Here is a 23,153-nt window from a genome sequence, read left to right on the forward strand (position 1 = left end):
GATATAGGCTGTAGCAAAAGCTAGCCAAAGACCCCTTTCACTGGTTGAAGTTAGTTTTTTTTTTACCCCCTTTTTCTCCCCAATTTCGTGATTACGATCTTGTCTCATCGCTGCATCTCCCCCAACGGGTTCGGGAAAGGCGAAGGTCGAGTCATATTTCCTCCAAAACATGACCCGCTCTCTTAACCCCGAAGCCAGCTGCACCAATGTGTTGGAGGACTGATTCAACTGACCCGTTCAACTGATGACCGAAGTCCGCCTGCAAGTTGCCCGGCAGCCACAAGGAGTCCCTGGAGCACGATGAGCCAAGGAAAACCCCACCGGCCAAAACCTCCTCTAACCCGGACGACCAATTGTGCGCTGCCCTATGGGACTCCCGGACGGTTGTGACACAGCCTGGGATCGAACCCCAGGTGTATAGCCGCGCCACTCGGGTGCCGTTTGAAGTGCGCTTGAAGTATAATGCAGTTGATTTGTGATGATGACAGAAACATTAAGCAGGACATTCATACGAACCTTAAAAATCTATAGAAAGACCCTTATGGACATGAATAGGTTAATAAAAATATACTGTTCAGACAATCAGGTTGCAGCAGTGTGTTTTTTGCCCCGTCTGAACGCCGGGTGAACGCCGTCTGAACGCCGGGTGCAACATCAGGAAGTAGCATTAGCCACTCTAGCGTAGTGGTGGAAAAGTTTGTTTTATTAAGACAGTACTTTTTAGCGGCATAAAACCTAGTTAAGGAGGAAGTAATCAACGTCCTTGCAGCTTGGGGCGGCAGGTAGTCTAGTGGTTAGAGCGTTGGACTAGTAACCGAAAAGTTGCAGGATCGAATCCCCGAGCTGACAAGGTGAAAATGTGTCGTTCTGCCCCCTGAACAAGGCAGTTAACCCGCTGTTCCCCGGGCGCTGTGGATGTCGATTAAGGCAGCCCCTGCACCTCTCTGATTCAGAGGGGTTGGGTTAAATGCGGAAGACACATTTCCTTTGAATGGAGGACATTTATGTTCGAGCCGGTACAGGTGTGTATAGCTGGCTAAATACATTCCAGTTGGACGTAATGACAATCACGCCATCTACAGGACGGTTGGGCTGGCATGTAAAACATTTTGTTTCATTTACAAGTAATTATATCAGTATAACTAGCTGTAAAGGGTTTCAGTCGTATTTTAATTTGAAATCCACCATGGACGTGTTCTCAGGGTCACCGTGGATTCTTGGGAGTTGTAGTTCCCTAAGCACCAGGCTTTAAAATACATATTTTAGATTTACATACATTTCGTGTTTTTATTCCTCCTCCCAACATTTGTGAGAACAGTAACTGATTGTATAATCTAGATTATAATATTTGGCAATGAAAATCACAGTTGAAGTTCACTTCATTTTACAAATTTATTAAAACAAATGGTTACAAAAAAACAAAACAGTATACCTGTAGTAAGGTGCAATTAATTAACAGAAGAAAATGTACAAGGATTTTTAAAAAGCAAGACTATTTTGGTAAAGGCCAATTGAAAATCTTTGCTGCAACCTTCCTGTAGCATCCAACCTTAACCTACCTGCTTCACCCATAACGTATGAGGATTATATGATAATGTATCAAAACAATGTCGGTGATGGTCCCTGTTCAAAAGTAGTGCATTATAAATGGTAACAGAGTGTCATTCGGGATGCAGATTTATTATAAACACCACTACATTTTGCAGAAGATAAAAACGATGTATGGAGTAAAGCTAAATGAAGAATGACCACTTATCCAGTGTTAGTTCAGTTTCAAATTTTAATGTTACTGATGTTAATGATCCTGAAAATTCAAATCCTGAAAATATCCCATCTCAGAAAACCTGCTAGAATTATGGACCAAACCAGGGGTGTATTCATTCGTACACACCGTAGCAAAACGTTTTGCAATGGAAAACATTTTTGCAACAAAAACAAGTTTCTTATTCGACAATTCAGGTAAGTCCCTCACCGTTTTGTGACGTTTGCTTCTTTTGGTTCCTAGTGAATCCACCCCCTCACTAATGCATATTATATAGCTTCCCTTACACAAGAGATGAGTCTAGTGTTGGACAGGATGAACATTAAAGCAGAGGACAGACAGTGTCTTTCAGAAACACTTTACTAAACTGTAAAACATTTATAAAAGAAACAGGAGACCCTTAGTGGAGGCTGGTCTGAAACAGATTAATAAATCTTTCAACAGGTTAAACATCACTCTGTTCTAACCTTCTGGATATAACATGAGCAGGTTCAGACATAAATAAAGCCTAGTCCAGAACTACAAATCACTCACAATGGAGAATCTATTTCAATGGAGAATCTAAATTGAAATATGCTTTTATTCCAGATTAGGTTTAATCTGTGACCGGGAACCCATTGATATGGAGGAGTACGTTTATATACTGAACACAAATATAAATGCAACATGTAAAGTGTTGGTCCCATGTTTAATGAGCTGAAATAAAAAGATCCCAGAAATGTTCCATACGCACAAATTTGTTGACATGCCTGTTAGTGAGCATTTCTCCTTTGCCAAGATAATCCATCCACCTGATAGGTGTGGCAAGAAGCTGATAAAACAGCATGATCATTACACAGGTGCACCTTGTGCTGGGGACAATAAAAGGCCACTATAAAATGTGCAGTTTTGTCACATGACACAATGCCACAGATGTCTCAAGTTGAGGGAGCGTGAAACTGGCATGCTGACTGCAGGAATGTCCACCAGAGCTGTTGCCAGATAATTTAATGTTAATTTCTCTACCATAAGCCACCTCCAACGTCGTTTTAGAGAATTTGGCAGTATGTCCAACAACCGCAGACCACGCGTAACCACGCCAGCCCAGGACCTCCACATCCGGCCTCTTCACCTGCGGGATCGTCTGAGACCAGCCACCCAACAGCTGATGAAACTGAGGAGTATTTATGTCTGTAATAATACCCTTGAGTGGGGAAAAACTCATTCTAATTGCCTGGGCCCTCCCAGGCCCACCCATGCCAACGCCCCTGCCCAGTCATGTGAAACCCATAGATTAGGGCCTAATTTATTTATTTAAATTGACTGATTTCCTTATATGAACTGTAACTCAGTAAAATCGTTGAAATTGTTGCATGTTGCAATAATATTTTTGTTCAGTATACATTAAATATTGATAAACATCCTATTTACTATTTAAGGCTGTGTGCTGAAAAAATACAACTTTCTCAAAGACAAAGTATCTACAAACAGTTGTCAGATGACATCAGAGAAGATCATTCAGTAAAAAGGGGCTACCAGGTAGATACACGACATGGCCAATAGTATGTGGACACCTGCTCGTTGAACATCCCATTCCAAAGTCATGGGCATTTAATATGGAGTTAGTCCTCCCTTTACTGCTATAACAGCCTCCACTCTTCTGGGAAGGCTTTCCACTAGATGTTGGAACATTGCTGCTATAACAGCCTCCACTCTTCTGGGAAGGCTTTCCACTAGATGTTGGAACATTGCTGCGGGAACTTGCTTCCATTCAGCCACAAGAGTATTAGTGAGGTCGGGCACAGATGTTGGGCGATAAGGCCTGGCTCGCAGTTGGTGTTCCAATTCATCCCGAAGGGGTTGAGGTCAAGGCTCTGTGCAGGCCAGTCAAGTTCTTCCACACCAATCTCAACAAACCATTTCTATATGGACCTGGCTTTATGCACGGGGGAATTGTCATGCTGAAACAGGAAAGGGCCTTCCCCAAACTGATGCCACAAAGTTGGAAGCACAGCATCGTCTAGAACGTCATTGTATGCTGTATCGTTACGATTTTCCCTCACTGGAACTAAGGGGCCCGAACCATGAAAAACAGCCCCAGACCATTATTCCTACTCCACCAAACTTTACAGTTGGCACTATGCATTGGGGCAGGTCGCGTTCTCCTGGCTTCCACCAAACCCAGATTAGTCCGTTGGACTGCCAGATGGTGAAGCATGATTCATCACTCCAGAGAACGTGTTTCCACTGCTCCAGAGTCCAATGGCGGTGAGCTTTACACCACCCCAGCCGACGCTTGGCATAGCACATGGTGATCTTAGGCTTGTGTGCTGCTGCTCAGCCATGGAAACCCATTTCATGAAGCTCCCGACTAACTGTTCTTGTGCTGGCGTTGCTTCCAGAGGCAGTTTGGAACTCGGTAGTGAGTGTTGCAACCAAGGAGAGACTATTTTTTACACGCTACTTGATGGAAAGTTGGCATCCTATGACTGTGCCACGTTGAAAGTCACTGAGCTCTTCAGTTAAGGCCGTTCTACTGCCAATGTTTGTCTATGGAGATTACATGGCTGTGTGCTCGATTTTATACACCGGTCACCACTGGGTGTGGCTGAAATAGGCGAATCCACTAATTAGAAGAATGTCCACATACTTTTGTATATATATAGTGTAACTAGAGGAAAGTTATATATAGTGTTGGTGACTGTACCTGTATGTATAGCGTCCACTCTGTCATATAGAGAGGATGTACATTTGTGATTGCAGTATATGACTTTGTTTAAAAAAAATAATAATATGAAAAAAAAAGTTGAATGATCATTGCTTAAATTAAGGGTTAATGAATGACATCATTTGACTAAATGCCACTGGTCCCTGGCCAATGAATGGGCTCATTTAAGACTTGAGGGCTCTTACTCTGAACAACAATACTTGTATAGTATATATATGTGTTATATATAAACAACACTGAAATGGCTTGTGCTGTCTGACTTGGATGGAGCCGTCTCCACAGCCAGTAAACCGCTCATTATATTGCCTTGTGTATTGCTGCGCCATTTCCTGGTCCCTAAAACGCTAATAGTTTGTCTAATTTCAGTTTTGTGACAAAACAAGCAGTAATTGTGCAGAGAATCATTGTACCATCTAAACAGCTGTGAAATATATATTTTCCATAACCAAAAATATTACATGTTCAGCTGTTTGAAGCTGGTGTACAAAACCGAAAGTAAAAAGACTCAAAAACTCCAAAAAGCAAATCATGTATCTTTTCAAAACAAATAAAAATGAATCCAACATAACCCATATACAGTGCATTCGGAAATAATTCACACCCCTTGACTTTCTCTACATTTTGTTACGTTAAAGCCTTATTCAAAATGTTTTATTAAATACATTTTCTTCCTCAATCTACACACAATACCCCAGATTGACAAAACTAAAACAGGTTTTTAGAATTGTTGCAAATGATTTCAAAATAACACACAGAAATACCTTATTTACATAAGTATTCAGACCCTTTGCTATGAGACTCAAAACTGAGCTCAGGTGCATCCTGTTTCCATTGATCATCCTTGAGATGTTTCTACAACTTGATTGGAGTCCACCTGTGGTAAATTCAATTGATTAGACATGATTTGGAAAGGCACACACCTGTCTATATAAGGTCCCACAGTTGACAGTGCATGTCAGAGCAAAAACCAAGCCATGAGGTCAAAGGAATTGTCCGTAGAGCTCTGAGACAGGATTGTGTCGAGGCACAGATCTGGGGAAGGGTACCAAAATATTTCTGGAGCGTTAAAGGTCCCCAAGAACACAGTGGCCTCCATCATTCTGAAATGGAAGAAGTTTGGAACCACCGAGACTTTACCTACAGCTGGCCTCCCGGCCAAACTGAGCAATCGGAGGAGAAAGGCCTTGGTCAGGGAGGTGTCCAAGAACCCAAGAGCTCCTGAGTTCTTCTGTGGAGATGGGAGAACCTTCCAGGAGGAAAACAATCTCTTCAGCATTCTACCAATTAGGCCTTTATGGTAGAGTGGCCAGATGGAAGCCACTCCTCAGTAAAAGGCACATGACAGCCAACTTGGAGTTTGCCAAAAGGAACCTAAAGACTCTCAGACCATGACAAACAAGATTCTCTGGTCTGATGAAGCCAAGATTGAACTCTTTGTCCTGAATGCCAAGCGTCACATCTGGAGGAAACCTTCCAACAGGACAAGCGTCACCTTCCAACAGGACAACGACCCTAAGCACACAACCAAGACAACACAGGAGTGGCTTTGGTACAAATCTCTGAATGTCCATGACTTTCCCATCCAAAGCAAGGACATGAACCCGATCAAACATCTCTGGAGAGACATGACAATAGCTGTGTAGCGACGCTCCCCATCCAACTTGACAGAGCTTGATAGGATCTGCAGAGAAGAATGGGAGAAACTCCCCAAATACAGGCGTGCCAAGCTTGTAGTGTCATACCCAAGAAGACTCGAGGCTGTAATCGCTGCCAAAGGTGCTTCAATAAAGTACTGAGTAAAGGATCTGAAAACTAATGTAAATGTGATTTCAGTTTTTTTATAAATGTGCTAACATTTCTAAAAACCTGTTTTTGCTTTGTTATTATGTGGTATTATGTGCAGGTTGATGAGGGGAAAAAACGAATCCATTTTAGAGTAATTCTGTAACTTAAAATGTGGAAAAAGTCAAGGGGTCTGAATAATTTCCGAATGCCCTGTACATCAGACAGGATGAGGAGACCAGGATAATGGATGAAGAGACCAGGATAATGGATGGTGTCAGACAGGATGAGGAGACCAGGATAATGGATGGTGTCAGACAGGATGAGGAGACCAGGATAATGGATGAGGAGACCAGGATAATGGATGGTGTCAGACAGGATGAGGAGACCAGGATAATGGATGAAGAGACCAGGATAATGGATGAGGAGACCAGGATAATGGATGAAGAGACCAGGATAATGGATGAGGAGACCAGGATAATGGATGAGGAGACCAGGATAATGGATGAGGAGACCAGGATAATGGATGAGGAGACCAGGATAATGGATGAGGAGACCAGGATAATGGATGAAGAGACCAGGATAATGGATGAGGAGACCAGGATAATGGATGGTGTCAGACAGGATGAGGAGACCAGGATAATGGATGGTGTCAGACAGGATGAGGAGACCAGGATAATGGATGAGGAGACCAGGATAATGGATGAGGAGACCAGGATAATGGATGAGGAGACCAGGATAATGGATGAGGAGACCAGGATAATGGATGAAGAGACCAGGATAATGGATGAGGAGACCAGGATAATGGATGAGGAGACCAGGATAATGGATGAGGAGACCAGGATAATGGATGGTGTAACCCATGTATGTCAGTCAAGATGAGGAGAACAGGGTGGTAAAATAGGGAGCATCAGTCTCAGGATGCGTCCCAGATGGGACCCTATTCCCTATATAGTGCACTACTTTAGACCAGAGCCTTATTCCCTATACAGTGCGCTACTTTTGACCAGAGCCCGATAGGACTATATATTGAATAGGGTGCCGTTTGGGACTCAGCCAGTCAGTCAATCATTCTCTCAGGTCCTCAGCAACCAGGGAGGGAGAGAGAGACGACACCCTCAGCCCAACAGACAGGAAGTGGTTAACAGTCAGTCAACACAGGATCTGTCCTGGTCCTCGCCTGGCTGGGGAGAGGAGGAGGACAGGGAGAAACGGAGAGAGATAGCCCCCTTGCCCTCAGCTGACAGGCGGCTCCCCTCCCGGCCAGCTGAGGGGAGGTTCTCGTTCCCGTCTGTCGCTAGGAACTCTCCAGGGCATCCAGAACCTTCATGATCTGCTGTTTAATGGCCTTGGTGGCGTCGCCCGCGTTGGGGATCAGATACCTGCAGAAAGAGAGGAGAGGGACTGTCAGCACAGAGACTGATATACTGACAGCACAGGGACTGTCAGCGCAGAGACTGATATACTGACAGCACAGGGACTGATATACTGACAGCACAGAGACTGATATACTGACAGCACAGAGACTGATATACTGACAGCACAGAGACTGTTATACTGACAGCACAGGGACTGTTATACTGACAGCACAGGGACTGACAGCACAGAGACTGATATACTGACAGCACAGAGACTGATATACTGACAGCACAGAGACTGTTATACTGACAGCACAGAGACTGTTATACTGACAGCACAGGGACTGACAGCACAGAGACTGATATACTGACAGCACAGAGACTGTTATACTGACAGCACAGGGACTGACAGCACAGAGACTGATATACTGACAGCACAGAGACTGATATACTGACAGCACAGAGACTGTTATACTGACAGCACAGAGACTGATATACTGTCAGCACAGAGACTGATATACTGTCAGCACAGAGACTGACAGCACAGAGACTGATATACTGACAGCACAGAGACTGTTATACTGACAGCACAGGGACTGACAGCACAGAGACTGATATACTGACAGCACAGAGACTGATATACTGACAGCACAGAGACTGATATACTGACAGCACAGAGACTGATATACTGACAGCACAGAGACTGATATACTGTCAGCACAGAGACTGTCAGCGCAGAGACTGATATACTGTCAGCACAGAGACTGATATACTGACAGCACAGAGACTGATATACTGACAGCACAGAGACTGATATACTGACAGCACAGAGACTGTTATACTGACAGCACAGAGACTGATATACTGTCAGCACAGAGACTGACAGCACAGAGACTGATATACTGACAGCACAGAGACTGTTATACTGACAGCACAGAGGCTATTATACTGACAGCACAGGGACTGTTATACTGACAGCACAGGGACTGACAGCACAGAGACTGATATACTGACAGCACAGAGACTGATATACTGACAGCGCAGAGACTGTTATACTGACAGCGCAGAGACTGATATACTGACAGCGCAGAGACTGATATACTGACAGCGCAGAGACTGATATACTGACAGCACAGAGACTGATATACTGACAGCACAGGGACTGATATACTGACAGCACAGGGACTGATATACTGACAGCACAGGGACTGATATACTGACAGCGCAGAGACTGATATACTGACAGCGCAGAGACTGATATACTGTCAGCACAGAGACTGTTATACTGTCAGCACAGAGACTGTTATACTGTCAGCACAGAGACTGTTATACTGACAGCACAGAGACTGATATACTGACAGCACAGAGACTGATATACTGACAGCACAGAGACTGATATACTGACAGCAGAGACTGTTATACTGACAGCACAGAGACTGTTATACTGACAGCACAGAGACTGTCAGACTGACAGCACAGAGACTGACAGCACAGAGACTGATATACTGACAGCACAGGTACTGATATACTGACAGCACAGGTACTGTTATACTGACAGCACAGAGACTGTTATACTGACAGCACAGAGACTGTCAGACTGACAGCACAGAGACTGTCAGACTGACAGCACAGAGACTGTCAGACTGACAGCACAGAGACTGTCAGACTGACAGCACAGAGACTGACAGCACAGAGACTGATATACTGACAGCACAGAGACTGATATACTGACAGCACAGAGACTGTTATACTGACAGCGCAGAGACTGTTATACTGACAGCGCAGAGACTGTTATACTGACAGCGCAGAGACTGTTATACTGACAGCGCAGAGACTGTTATACTGACAGCGCAGAGACTGTTATACTGACAGCGCAGAGACTGTTATACTGACAGCGCAGAGACTGTTATACTGACAGCACAGAGACTGTTATAATGACAGCACAGAGACTGACAGCGCAGAGACTGACAGCGCAGAGACTGTTATACTGACAGCACAGAGACTGATATACTGACAGCACAGAGACTGATATACTGACAGCACAGAGACTGTTATACTGACAGCACAGAGACTGTTATACTGACAGCACAGAGACTGTTATACTGACAGCACAGAGACTGATATACTGACAGCACAGAGGCTGATATACTGACAGCACAGAGACTGTTATACTGACAGCACAGAGACTGATATACTGACAGCACAGAGACTGATATACTGACAGCACAGAGACTGTTATACTGACAGCACAGACTGACAGCGCAGAGACTGACAGCACAGAGACTGACAGCACAGAGACTGACAGCACAGAGACTGACAGCACAGAGACTGTTATACTGACAGCACAGAGACTGTTATACTGACAGCACAGAGACTGTTAGTCTAGTCAGAGTGACAGCCAGTACCCATACAGCCAGTTAGTGTAGTCAGAGAGACAGCCAGTACCCATACAGCCAGTTAGTGTAGTCAGAGAGACAGCCAGTACCCATACAGCCAGTCAGTACCTCTCCACAGCAGAGACAGCCAGTACCCATACAGCCAGTCAGTCTAGTCAGAGAGACAGCCAGTACCCATACAGCCAGTTAGTGTAGTCAGAGAGACAGCCAGTACCCATACAGCCAGTCAGTACCTCTCCACAGCAGAGACAGCCAGTACCCATACAGCCAGTCAGTCTAGTCAGAGAGACAGCCAGTACCCATACAGCCAGTCAGTACCTCTCCACAGCAGAGACAGCCAGTACCCATACAGCCAGTCAGTCTAGTCAGAGAGACAGCCAGTACCCATACAGCCAGTAGCAGAGACAGCCAGTACCCATACAGCCAGTCAGTCTAGTCAGAGAGACAGCCAGTACCCATACAGTCAGTCAGTACCTCTCCACAGCAGAGACAGCCAGTACCCATACAGCCAGTCAGTCTAGTCAGAGAGACAGCCAGTACCCATACAATCAGTCAGTACCTCTCCACAGCAGAGACAGCCAGTACCCATACAGCCAGTCAGTCTAGTCAGAGAGACAGCCAGTACCCATACAGTCAGTCAGTACCTCTCCACAGCAGAGACAGCCAGTACCCATACAGCCAGTCTAGTCAGAGAGACAGCCAGTACCCATACAGCCAGTCAGTACCTCTCCACAGCAGAGATCTCTATTCCAGCAGTGTTGCTGTTGCCGAACTTGAATGTGATGAGTTCTGGGTGTTTTTTCTTGGAGGTGATCTTGACCACGCTGTTCAGGGCCTGTCTGGACTGGATGTAGGCAAAACCCTTCTTGGACGCGATCTCCCTCAGACAGTACATGTGGGTCGCTGTGATCAATAGGTGACTGGAGAAACAGGAAGCACGTCACATTAGAAACAGGAAGCACGTCACATTAGAAACAGGAAGCACGTCACATTAGAAACAGGAACCTCGTCACACTGTCTCTCTCTCTATGTAGAGGGCCGTCTCCTGTCTCTCTACGTAGAGGGCCGTCTCCTGTCTGTCTCTCTCTACGTAGAGGGCCGTCTCCTGTCTGTCTCTCTCTCTATGTAGAGGGCCGTCTCCTGTCTCTCTCTCTATGTAGAGGGCCGTCTCCTGTCTCTCTCTCTACGTAGAGGGCCGTCTCCTGTCTCTCTCTCTACGTAGAGGGCCGTCTCCTGTCTGTCTCTCTCTACGTAGAGGGCCGTCTCCTGTCTGTCTCTCTCTACGTAGAGGGCCGTCTCCTGTCTGTCTCTCTCTACGTAGAGGGCCGTCTCCTGTCTGTCTCTCTCTACGTAGAGGGCCGTCTCCTGTCTGTCTCTCTCTACGTAGAGGGCCGTCTCCTGTCTGCTCTCTCTACGTAGAGGGCCGTCTCCTGTCTCTCTCTCTACGTAGAGGGCCGTCTCCTGTCTCTCTCTCTCTCTACGTAGAGGGCCGTCTCCTGTCTCTCTCTCTCTATACGTAGAGGGCCGTCTCCTGTCTCTCTCTCTATGTAGAGGGCCGTCTCCTGTCTCTCTCTCATGTAGAGGGCCGTCTCCTGTCTCTCTACGTAGAGGGCCGTCTCCTGTCTCTCTACGTAGAGGGCCGTCTCCTGTCTCTCTACGTAGAGGGCCGTCTCCTGTCTCTCTACGTAGAGGGCCGTCTCCTGTCTCTCTACGTAGAGGGCCGTCTCCTGTCTGTCTCTCTCTACGTAGAGGGCCGTCTCCTGTCTGTCTCTCTCTCTATGTAGAGGGCCGTCTCCTGTCTCTCTCTCTATGTAGAGGGCCGTCTCCTGTCTCTCTCTCTATGTAGAGGGCCGTCTCCTGTCTCTCTCTACGTAGAGGGCCGTCTCCCGTCTCTCTCTACGTAGAGGGCCGTCTCCCGTCTCTCTCTCTATGTAGAGGGCCGTCTCCTGTCTCTCTCTCTATGTAGAGGGCCGTCTCCTGTCTCTCTCTCTACGTAGAGGGCCGTCTCCTGTCTCTCTCTCTACGTAGAGGGCCGTCTCCTGTCTCTCTCTCTACGTAGAGGGCCGTCTCCTGTCTCTCTCTCTACGTAGAGGGCCGTCTCCTGTCTCTCTCTCTCTCTACGTAGAGGGCCGTCTCCTGTCTCTCTCTCTCTCTACGTAGAGGGCCGTCTCCTGTCTCTCTCTCTCTACGTAGAGGGCCCGTCTCCTGCTCGTCTCTCTCTACGTAGAGGGCCGTCTCCTGTCTCTCTCTCTACGTAGAGGGCCGTCTCCTGTCTCTCTCTCTACGTAGAGGGCCGTCTCCTGTCCCTGTCTCTCTCTCTATGTAGAGGGCCGTCTCCTGTCTCTCTCTCTATGTAGAGGGCCGTCTCCTGTCCCTGTCTCTCTCTCTACGTAGAGGGCCGTCTCCTGTCTCTCTCTCTATGTAGAGGGCCGTCTCCTGTCCTCTCTCTCTCTACGTAGAGGGCCGTCTCCTGTCTCTCTCTCTACGTAGAGGGCCGTCTCCTGTCTCTCTCTCTACGTAGAGGGCCGTCTCCTGTCTCTCTCTCTACGTAGAGGGCCGTCTCCTGTCCCTGTCTCTCTCTCTATGTAGAGGGCCGTCTCCTGTCTCTCTCTCTATGTAGAGGGCCGTCTCCTGTCCCTGTCTCTCTCTCTACGTAGAGGGCCGTCTCCTGTCTCTCTCTCTATGTAGAGGGCCGTCTCCTGTCTCTCTCTCTCTCTACGTAGAGGGCCGTCTCCTGTCCCTGTCTCTCTCTCTCTCTACGTAGAGGGCCGTCTCCTGTCCCTGTCTCTCTCTCTACGTAGAGGGCCGTCTCCTGTCTGTCTCTCTCTCTACGTAGAGGGCCGTCTCCTGTCTCTCTCTCTCTCTACGTAGAGGGCCGTCTCCTGTCTCTCTCTCTCTCTACGTAGAGGGCCGTCTCCTGTCTCTCTCTCTCTCTACGTAGAGGGCCGTCTCCTGTCTCTCTCTCTCTCTACGTAGAGGGCCGTCTCCTGTCTCTCTCTCTCTCTACGTAGAGGGCCGTCTCCTGTCTCTCTCTCTACGTAGAGGGCCGTCTCCTGTCTCTCTCTCTACGTAGAGGGCCGTCTCCTGTCTCTCTCTCTACGTAGAGGGCCGTCTCCTGTCTCTCTCTCTACGTAGAGGGCCGTCTCCTGTCTCTCTCTCTACGTAGAGGGCCGTCTCCTGTCTCTCTCTCTACGTAGAGGGCCGTCTCCTGTCTCTCTCTCTACGTAGAGGGCCGTCTCCTGTCTCTCTCTCTACGTAGAGGGCCGTCTCCTGTCTCTCTCTCTACGTAGAGGGCCGTCTCCTGTCCCTGACTCTCTCTCTACGTAGAGGGCCGTCTCCTGTCCCTGACTCTCTCTCTATGTAGAGGGCCGTCTCCTGTCTCTCTCTCTACGTAGAGGGCCGTCTCCTGTCCCTGACTCTCTCTCTATGTAGAGGGCCGTCTCCTGTCCCTGTCTCTCTCTCTCTATGTAGAGGGCCGTCTCCTGTCCCTGTCTCTCTCTCTATGTAGAGGGCCGTCTCCTGTCCCTGTCTCTCTCTCTATGTAGAGGGCCGTCTCCTGTCCCTGTCTCTCTCTCTATGCAGAGGGCCGTCTCCTGTCTGTCTCTCTGACTACTCAGCACTGTTGATGGCCTTAGTAAAAAAATCATTAGATTGATTGTAAGTCTTTTTTACATCAGCAGTTGTCACAATGCGCTTTACAGTTAACAGGAAACTCACCTGGGGAACATGTGTCTATTGTAACAGGAAACTCACCTGGGGAACATGTGTCTATTGTAACAGGAAACTCACCTGGGGAACATGTGTCTATTGTAACAGGAAACTCACCTGGGGAACATGTGTCTATTGTAACAGGAAACTCACCTGGGGAACATGTGTCTATTGTAACAGGAAACTCACCTGGGGAACATGTGTCTATTGTAACAGGAAACTCACCTGGGGAACATGTGTCCGGTTTCCTTGACCTCATTACAGGGAACATGGTGCTTCACGTCTGGTTTGTTGATCCACGTCTGGATGTTTACGATCTCCTTCCTGTCATCATCCGACATGGACGAGCTGTCAATCTCATCTGAACAGACAGCGAGACAGAGAGGAATACAGCCATAGAGATCAAACTGGAACAGACAGCGAGACAGAGAGGAATACAGCCATAGAGATCAAACTGGAATAGACAGCGAGACAGAGAGGGTTACAGCCATAGAGATCAAACTGGAACAGACAGAGAGGAATACAGCCATAGAGATCAAACTGGAATAGACAGCGAGACAGAGAGGAATACAGCCATAGAGATCAAACTGGAATAGACAGCGAGACAGAGAGGAATACAGCCATAGAGATCAAACTGGAACAGACAGCGAGACAGAGAGGAATACAGCCATAGAGATCAAACTGGAACAGACAGCAAGACAGGGAGGAATGCAGCCATAGAGATCAAACTGGAACAGACAGCGAGACAGGGAGGAATACAGCCATAGAGATCAAACTGGAACAGACAGCGAGACAGAGAGGAATACAGCCATAGAGATCAAACTGGAATAGACAGCGAGACAGAGAGGAATACAGCCATAGAGATCAAACTGGAACAGACAGAGAGGGTTACAGCCATAGAGTTCAAACTGGAATAGACAGAGAGGAATACAGCCATAGAGATCAAACTGGAATAAACAGCGAGACAGAGAGGAATACAGCCATAGAGATCAAACTGGAACAGACAGCGAGACAGAGAGGAATACAGCCATAGAGATCAAACTGGAACAGACAGAGAGGAATACAGCGATAGAGATCAAACTGGAACAGACAGCGAGGAATACAGCCATAGAGATCAAACTGGAACAGACAGCGAGACAGAGAGGAATACAGCCATAGAGATCAAACTGGAACAGACAGAGAGGAATACAGCCATAGAGATCAAACTGGAACAGACAGCGAGGAATACAGCCAGAGATATCAAACTGGAACAGACAGCGAGACAGAGAGGAATACAGCCATAGAGATCAAACTGGAATAGACAGCGAGACAGAGAGGAATACAGCCATAGAGATCAAACTGGAACAGACAGCGAGACAGAGAGGAATACAGCCATAGAGATCAAACTGGAATAGACAGAGAGGGTTACAGCCATAGAGATCAAACTAGATCAATAGTCTGAGTCAACTAGTTCAGGGGTTCCCAACTGAGGTGTCTGTTGAGTCGCAATCCCCCATCAGGGTGAGAGGAGACCCACAAGTGGGCCCCGATCCACAGTTTGGGAACCACTGAACTAGTGGTGAGTAGGGCTGTGGCGATAATGACCATCAGCCGGTGATTGGTCTCAAGGTAATTGACCATTAATTAAACATTCACATTTAGCATCTGCTGTCTTCCACACGTCGCCTACAAGCCACTGATGCTGACCTTCCGTGGAATTATTTTATATTATGAAGAATACATGTCGGATGATACAGAACCTTCAAAAAGTATTCAGACCCATTGACTTGTTCCACATTTTGTTGTTATGTTACAGCCTTATTCTAAAATGGATTAATAAAAAACCTACACACAATTCCCCATAATGACAACGCCAGACATTTTTGCTAATTTATAAAAAATAAAAAAACAGGAATGTCTTATTTACATAAGTATTCAGACCCTGTCTATATAAGGTATCTAAGACTGTAACGTAACAAAATGTGGAAAAAGTCAAGTGTCTGAACACTTTCCGAATGCCCCGTAGCTGAACAAAATATAAAGGATATTTTCTCCAAAGGATTTGAGGGAGTGAACACATGCTGATGTTCTGTGTTGAGCGGTTAACCTGTTTGGGATAGGGGGCAGTATTTGCACGGCCGGATTCAACTGGCTGTTGAATAGTTTCGTCCCACCTACCCTAGAGAGGTTAACAAAGAAACAGGTCCTCCTAGATGCTTCATGTAGAGTTATTTATGTATCTTTAGTTGTTCTACAGACGTTGGGCTGAATGTGTTGATGTTTAATACATTGTAAGGCTGCACGGTGTTTTATTGAGATTCCCATTAGCTGTTGAGACTCTAATGATGATTCGCCAGAAGGCCTGAGCTCTGTATCATTTCTTGTGGTCGGCTGTTCACACGGCATCAATCAAGACAAGCACTTGATAATGCCTCAAATTACCCGCCTGCATTCTCTTTGTGTGGCCGTAATGCCCCCTAAAAAAAAAAAAAAAAAATTAAAATAAAATCATGCCTTTTGCGGCTAGTGGCCGTTTTTCCCTTGGGCTGAATATAATCATTATAAATCTCTTCTCCAGGCTGCGTGCTCCGAAGCACCTCTCACTCACATGGCTCTCCCACACATGATCGGGTCTTTCTCACAGGCTACAAGTGAAGACGGACACATCGGCGACGCAACTGCGCACTTCCTTATCCAATTCCGAGGCGCATATTGAAGATATTGGAAGGAATGTCCACATTTACTTTTCGTCAAGCCAACAAGATAAGTAGAGGCCTAAAGAACAGCAAAAGTAATAGCCTATGTAAATCTACTATCCCCCCCCATAGTACAACAGTTGAAAATACACACGTGGTAGTAAGCGTGAATGTTCCATTAGCAGGAAGAAAAAAAACATTCAAAAATAGCCACAAATGTGTTTATGCATGTAATGCTTTTATTATAAAAAGGTGCATTTTTATGGTGAACATTTTCTTCCCCAAACTTGAAACTCAAGTGTTGCATATGTTTGACAGTTAGGCTCTACACTCCTTGGAAAAGAGGATTAACGTGCTTCATTTTAAAGTAGTTATTTGGCCACTTTAGTTGTGATACAAACTTTATCAAAACCTATAGGCCTGTGGGCTAGGCAACATGAGGTGTGCGACTATGATTTGAAAAAGTCGCACGATGCTGGGCATCATTCACAAGTGATCGGCTAATATTATCCACCCATCAGACTATTCTTGATTTCATCTTGTCTTTACACATACAGTTGAAGTCGGAAGTTTACATACACCTTAGCCAAATACATTTAAAACTCAGTTTTTCACAATTTCTGACATTTAATCCGAGTAAAAATTCCCTGTCTTAGGTCAGTTAGGATCACCACTTTATTTTAAGAATGTGAAATGTCAGAATAATAGTAGAGAGAATTATTATTTATAGCTTTAATTTCTTTCATCACATTCCCAGTGGGTCAGAAGTTTACATACACTCAATTAGTATTTGGTAGCATTGCCGTTAAATTGTTTAACTTGGGTCAATTGTTTAACTTAGATCATTTGTGGGCAGAATTGAAAAAGCGTGTGCGAGCAAGGAGGCCTACAAACCTGACTCAGTTACACCAGCTCTGTCAGGAGGAATGGGCCAAAATTCACCCAACTTATTGTGGGAAGCTTGTGGAAGGCAACCTGAATTTTGGCCCATTCCTCCTGACAGAGCTGGTGTAACTGAGTCAGGTTTGTAGGCCTCCTTGCTCGCACACGCCTTTTCAATTCTGCCCACAAATGATCTATGTCCTTACGCCATTTTGACGGCTGCGTGGTCCCACAGTGTTTATACTTGTGTACTAATGTTTGTACAGATGAACGTGGTACCTTCAGGTGTTTGGAAATTGCTCCCAAGGATGAACCAGACTTGTGGAGGTCTACAATTGTTTTTCTGAGGTCTTGGCTGATTTCTTTTGATTTTCCTATGATGTCAAGCAAAGAGGTACTGAGTTTGAAGTTAGGCCTTGAAATACATCCACAGGTACACCTCCAATTGACTCAAATGATGTCAATTAGCCTATCAGAAGCTTCTAAAGCCATGACATCATTTTCTGGAATTTTCCAAGCTGTTTAAAGGCACAGTCAACTTAGTGTATGGAAACTTCTGACCTACTGGAATTGTGACACTGAGTTATAAGTGAAATAATGCACAAAGTAGAGGTTCTAACCGACTTGTCAAAACTATAGTTTGTTAACAAGAAATTTGTGGAGTGTTTGAAAAACAAGTTAATGACTCCAACCTAAGAGTATGTAAACTTCCGACTTCAAATGTACTAAATAAATGTATGTGTGAAATTAGTTTGGATTTAAAATGGACCATTATCATACACCTGTCGGAACGGGGGCAGGGGGGAAAAAAATGTAATCTATGCACTGAAATAGCGAATGGAGGACACTTTTCCCGTGGTTAATTTGCATGCCAGACAGGTAGGCTATACTCCTGTTGTAACGAGAAGAAATGTGCTTAATATTAGGAAAGTTGAGAAATAAATATAGTAGGCCTAGCCTATAGAAAGCTGATGGGATCCTCCTCTTTTTAATAGAGGCCATCACTCTGTTTTCTCACGCAATTGCATAGCCTATAGAAATGTTGAGCAACATGAGCTCATGGGCTCTCATGAAATGCTGGATTTCGATGACATTTGCATTGATGTCAGAGTGATTAGAGGGACAATAGAGTGCTGAGTACCAGGCGTAGGCTACTAATGACCATCAGCAGCATCAGAGCTTGGAGAAGCCTCATTAGCGTGACTAAATGGTCACGTGGAATTTGACTGTCGTCATGACGCTGTGGCGGTAATGCGGTCACCGTAACAGCCCTATTGGTGGAGAGGAGAACTGGTCTGAAGGGACGACTGATTGGGGTTACAGGGTTGTACTAGTATTGTACTAGTATTGATTGTAGCACTGTAGTATTGATTGTAATACTATAGTATTATAGCAGTACTGCAGTAGTATTGATCGAGGCAGTGTAGTATTGCGGTAGTATTAATTGTAGTACTGTATTACTTATCTAGTACTAATGTAGAAGTATTGATTGTTGTAGTAAGACTGTAGTATTGATTGTAGTAGTATAGTAGTATTGATTGAGGTATTGTAGTAGTATTAATTGTAGTACTGTATTACAAACGTAGTATTTGATGTAGTAGTATTGATTGTAGTAGTACAGTAGTATTGATTGAGGTAGTGTAGTATTGTAGTAATATTAATTGTAGTACTGTATTACTAATCTATTACTAATGTAGTAGTATTGATTGTAGTAGTAGTACTGTAGTAGTATTGAGTGTAGTAGTAGAGTAGTATTGATTGTAGTAGTAGTACTGTGGTAGTATTGATTGTAGTAGTATAGTAGTATTGGTTTTAGCAGTAGTACTGTAGTAGTATAGGAGTATTGATTGTAGGAGTAGTACTCTGGTAGTATTGATTGTAGTAGTATAGTAGTATTGATTGTAGTAGTATAGTAGTATTGATTGTAGTAGCATAGTAGTATTGATTGTAGTAGCATAGTAGTACTGATTGTAGTAGTACTGTAGATGTATTTCACAATAGTTACCTGTATCATACTCTTCCTCATCACCGATGCTGAACACTGGCTTCACTCCTCTGTAAGGTTTTCCAACCCGGTCACTGCTGCTCACATGTCTGTTATATGGAGACAAACACGTCAGAGAGGGTTGTTCATGACGCACGCACGGCCACATGCACGGCACCACGCACGGCCACACGCACGGCCACGCGCACGGCCACACGCACGGCCACACGCACGGCCACACGCACGGCCACACGCACGGCCACACGCACGGCCACACGCACGGCCACACGCACGGCCACACGCACGGCCCACCTGGGATTAGTCAGGCAGCTAGCTCTGTTACTGTTAGAGGGATAAGAAACCAGTTAAAGCAGTTGGTTCTACAATTACAGCGTAGCTTATTAGTGGTGATATCCAGGGCAATAGAGGCACATACAGTAGATATACAGCCACAGTCCCACAGCCCCACCTGGGAGAACAGCCCCGGCTATCACCTGGGAGAACAGCCCCGGCTATCACCTGGGAGAACAGCCCCGGCTATCACCTGGGAGAACAGCCCCGGCTATCACCTGGGAGAACAGCCCCGGCTATCACCTGGGAGAACAGCCCCGGCTATCACCTGGGAGAACAGCCCCGGCTATCACCTGGGAGAACAGCCCCGGCTATCACCTGGGAGAACAGTGAACCCCACAGCCCCGGCTATCACCTCGGGGAACAGTGAAATAGTATCACACTTAAAGTGAATGTCCACGCAAACAGTGGCGAGGCAAAGATCCAAGGTCCACTGCAGACAACTCATATAGTTAGACTAGAAAGAGTAACAACAGACAGTGACATAGCGACTATAACAGGTGACACAGAGCATAGGGACTATAACAGGTGACACAGAGCAAAGGGACTATGACAGGTGACACAGAGCATAGGGACTATGACAGGTGACACAGAGCATAGGGACTATGACAGGTGACACAGAGCATAGGGACTATGACAGGTGACACAGAGCTTCATCCAGGAGCCAGAGTGTGGACTGTAGACGTGGTGTGAGTAAGGAATGGGAGCAGTATGTTAGGGAGGGGATGCGTTAGTGTGGTCGTGGAACAGCTCTCGGCTCCATTACAAGTGCATTCTGGTCCCCGGGGCAATAAGTAGGCTGCGAGGGACAGAGCAGGAATGAGATGGGGCCACAGGCACCAGAGGCCATCATGCTGGGAGAGTCTTACCGGTCAGGGACCCCCTTCTCTGGCCAGGGGAGGGTGAAAGACATTCTAGCATGGAATACATAAGGCACAACGATGAAGGGTTAAATTTATGCACAACGAGATGAGGGGTTCAACTAAGGCACGGCGAAGAGGGGTTCAACTAAGGCGCGGCGAAGAGGGGTTCAACTAAGGCACGGCGAAGAGGGGTTCAACTAAGGCGCAGCGAAGAGGGGTTCAACTAAGGCACGGCGAAGAGGGGTTCAACTAAGGCGACGGCGAAGAGGGGTTCAACTAAGGCGCGGCGAAGAGGGGTTCAACTAAGGCGCGGCGAAGAGGGGTTCAACTAAGCCACGGCGAAGAGGGGTTCAACTAAGCCACGGCGAAGAGGGGTCCAACTAAGGCACGGCGAAGAGGGGTTCAACTAAGGCACGGCGAAGAGGGGTTCAACTAAGGCACGGCGAAGAGGGGTTCAACTAAGGCACGGCGAAGAGGGGTTCAACTAAGGCACGGCGCAGAGGGGTTCAACTAAGGCACGGCGGAGAGGGGTTCAACTAAGGCACAGATTAATACAAATGTACTAAATTAATAAAGGATCATTAATAATGATTTAATAAAATTGAATTACAGGAGTGGAGTCCATTATTCCCTGATTAGATAAATAAATAATACAAATGATTCAATGGAGAGATGAGTCCTGAGCATGGAAGGACAGGAACTTACCTGTCCATATAAACACAGAGCATGGAAGGACATGATCTTACCTGTCCATATAAACACAGACAGAGCATGGAAGGACATGATCTTACCTGTCCATATAAACACAGAGCATGGAAGGACATGATCTTACCTGTCCATATAAACACAGAGCATGGAAGGACATGATCTTACCTGTCCATATAAACACAGACAGAGCATGGAAGGACATGATCTTACCTGTCCACATAAACACAGAGCATGGAAGGACATGATCTTACCTGTCCATATAAACACAGAGCATGGAAGGACATGATCTTACCTGTCCATATAAACACAGACAGAGCATGGAAGGACAGGAACTTACCTGTCCATATAAACACAGAGCATGGAAGAACAGGAACTTACCTGTCTACAGGTGTAGCCGTGTTCTCCATAAAGCTTATCATCTTCTCCTTCGCTATGACAGACTTGGACTTGAGGGCAAAGGTCATCTTGTTGACCAGAGACTTGACTCCTTTATCCCCTGTTGTGTTCAACGACTCTCCCTGTTGTGGATGGGGGGAGAAATCATGAGCTCCTGAAATTTTCAGCATGTTTTTACAAGAAAATAGATTAAGAGTTGGACATATACAGGATACTACATAACCTTCACTATGTCACCAGGACATATACAGGATACTACATAACCTTCCCTATGTCACCAGGACATATACAGGATACTACATAACCTTCCCTATGTCACCAGGACATATACAGGATACTACATAACCTTCACTATGTCACCAGGACATATACAGGATACTACCCTCCACAACACTATGTCACCAGGACATATACAGGATACTACCCTCCACAACACTATGTCACCAGGACATATACAGGATACTACCCTCCACAACACTATGTCACCAGGACATATACAGGATACTACCCTCCACAACACTATGTCACCAGGACATATACAGGATACTACCCTCCACAACACTATGTCACCAGGAAATATACAGGATACTACCCTCCACAACACTATGTCACCAGGACATATACAGGATACTACCCTCCACAACACTATGTCACCAGGACATATACAGGATACTACCCTCCACAACACTATGTCACCAGGACATATACAGGATACTACCCTCCACAACACTATGTCACCAGGACATATACAGGATACTACCCTCCACAACACTATGTCACCAGGACATATACAGGATACTACCCTCCACAACACTATGTCACCAGGACATATACAGGATACTACCCTCCACAACATAACCTTCACTCCAAATCAAAACTCCAAACCTACAACCTGATTTTAGACAAAATTGCCTGGAATGATTCCTACTCCAAAATATTCTTATTCCCAAGGACTAAACAGCAAATGCTCTGGCAAACCAACGACCAGCAAAAGAAGCACAACAGAAACCTGAAAATACCATCCAACCTGGAACTGAGTGAGTAATGTTTAGCCTGAAGCTACTTTTAAACCTCTCAGCACTACTCCCTCATTGAAATGAAGGATAAATTCACCCAGCAGGAGGTAAGACAGGTGGAGCTGGACCAGCAGGTGAACACACTCCAGTCAGAACAGACCCAGACAACAGTCCAGCAAAACAACACCCCCTTAACCAGACCCAGACAACAGTCCAACACAACAACACACCCTTCACCAGACAACAGTCCAGCACAACAACACCCCCTTAACCAGACCCAGACAACAGTCCAGAACAACAACACCCCCTTAACCAGACCCAGACAACAGTCCAGCACAACAACACCCCCCTAACCAGACCCAGACAACAGTCCAGCACAACAACACCCCCCTAACCAGACCCAGACAACACAACAACACCCACCTAACCAGACCCAGACAACACAACAACACCCCCTGAACCAGACCCAGACAACACAACAACACCCCCTCAACCAGACCCAGACAACAGTCCAGAACAACAACACACCCTTCACCAGACAACAGTCCAGCACAACAACACCCCC

The 23,153-nt window shown here is 46.0% G+C and overlaps 1 protein-coding gene across 6 annotated transcripts in view; it reads right to left on the reverse strand.

The window, feature by feature from the left end:
- Positions 1-1,762: 1,762 nt before the first annotated feature.
- Positions 1,763-23,153, reverse strand: part of tbc1d23 (TBC1 domain family, member 23) — a 63,775-nt gene continuing 42,384 nt past the window's right edge. For 4 of the 6 annotated variants that reach the window (XM_082962808.1, XM_082962806.1, XM_082962805.1 and 1 more), the window contains exons 14-19: positions 21,555-21,694; positions 20,475-20,519; positions 19,276-19,364; positions 13,939-14,074; positions 10,731-10,925; positions 1,763-7,633 (exon numbers count right to left, since the gene is read on the reverse strand). In XM_082962808.1, coding sequence (XP_082818934.1) covers positions 7,549-7,633; positions 10,731-10,925; positions 13,939-14,074; positions 19,276-19,364; positions 20,475-20,519; positions 21,555-21,694 — 690 coding nt within the window. In that variant the 3' untranslated portion in view covers positions 1,763-7,548. The remainder of the gene's footprint in view (positions 7,634-10,730; positions 10,926-13,938; positions 14,075-19,275; positions 19,365-20,474; positions 20,520-21,554; positions 21,695-23,153) is intronic. The other 2 variants (XM_082962807.1, XM_082962809.1) reach the window with 1 other exon arrangement.

The sequence above is a fragment of the Salmo salar genome, chromosome 16 (genome assembly GCF_965601325.2).
Source record: "Salmo salar chromosome 16, fSalSal1, whole genome shotgun sequence".
Lineage (NCBI taxonomy): Eukaryota > Metazoa > Chordata > Actinopteri > Salmoniformes > Salmonidae > Salmo > Salmo salar.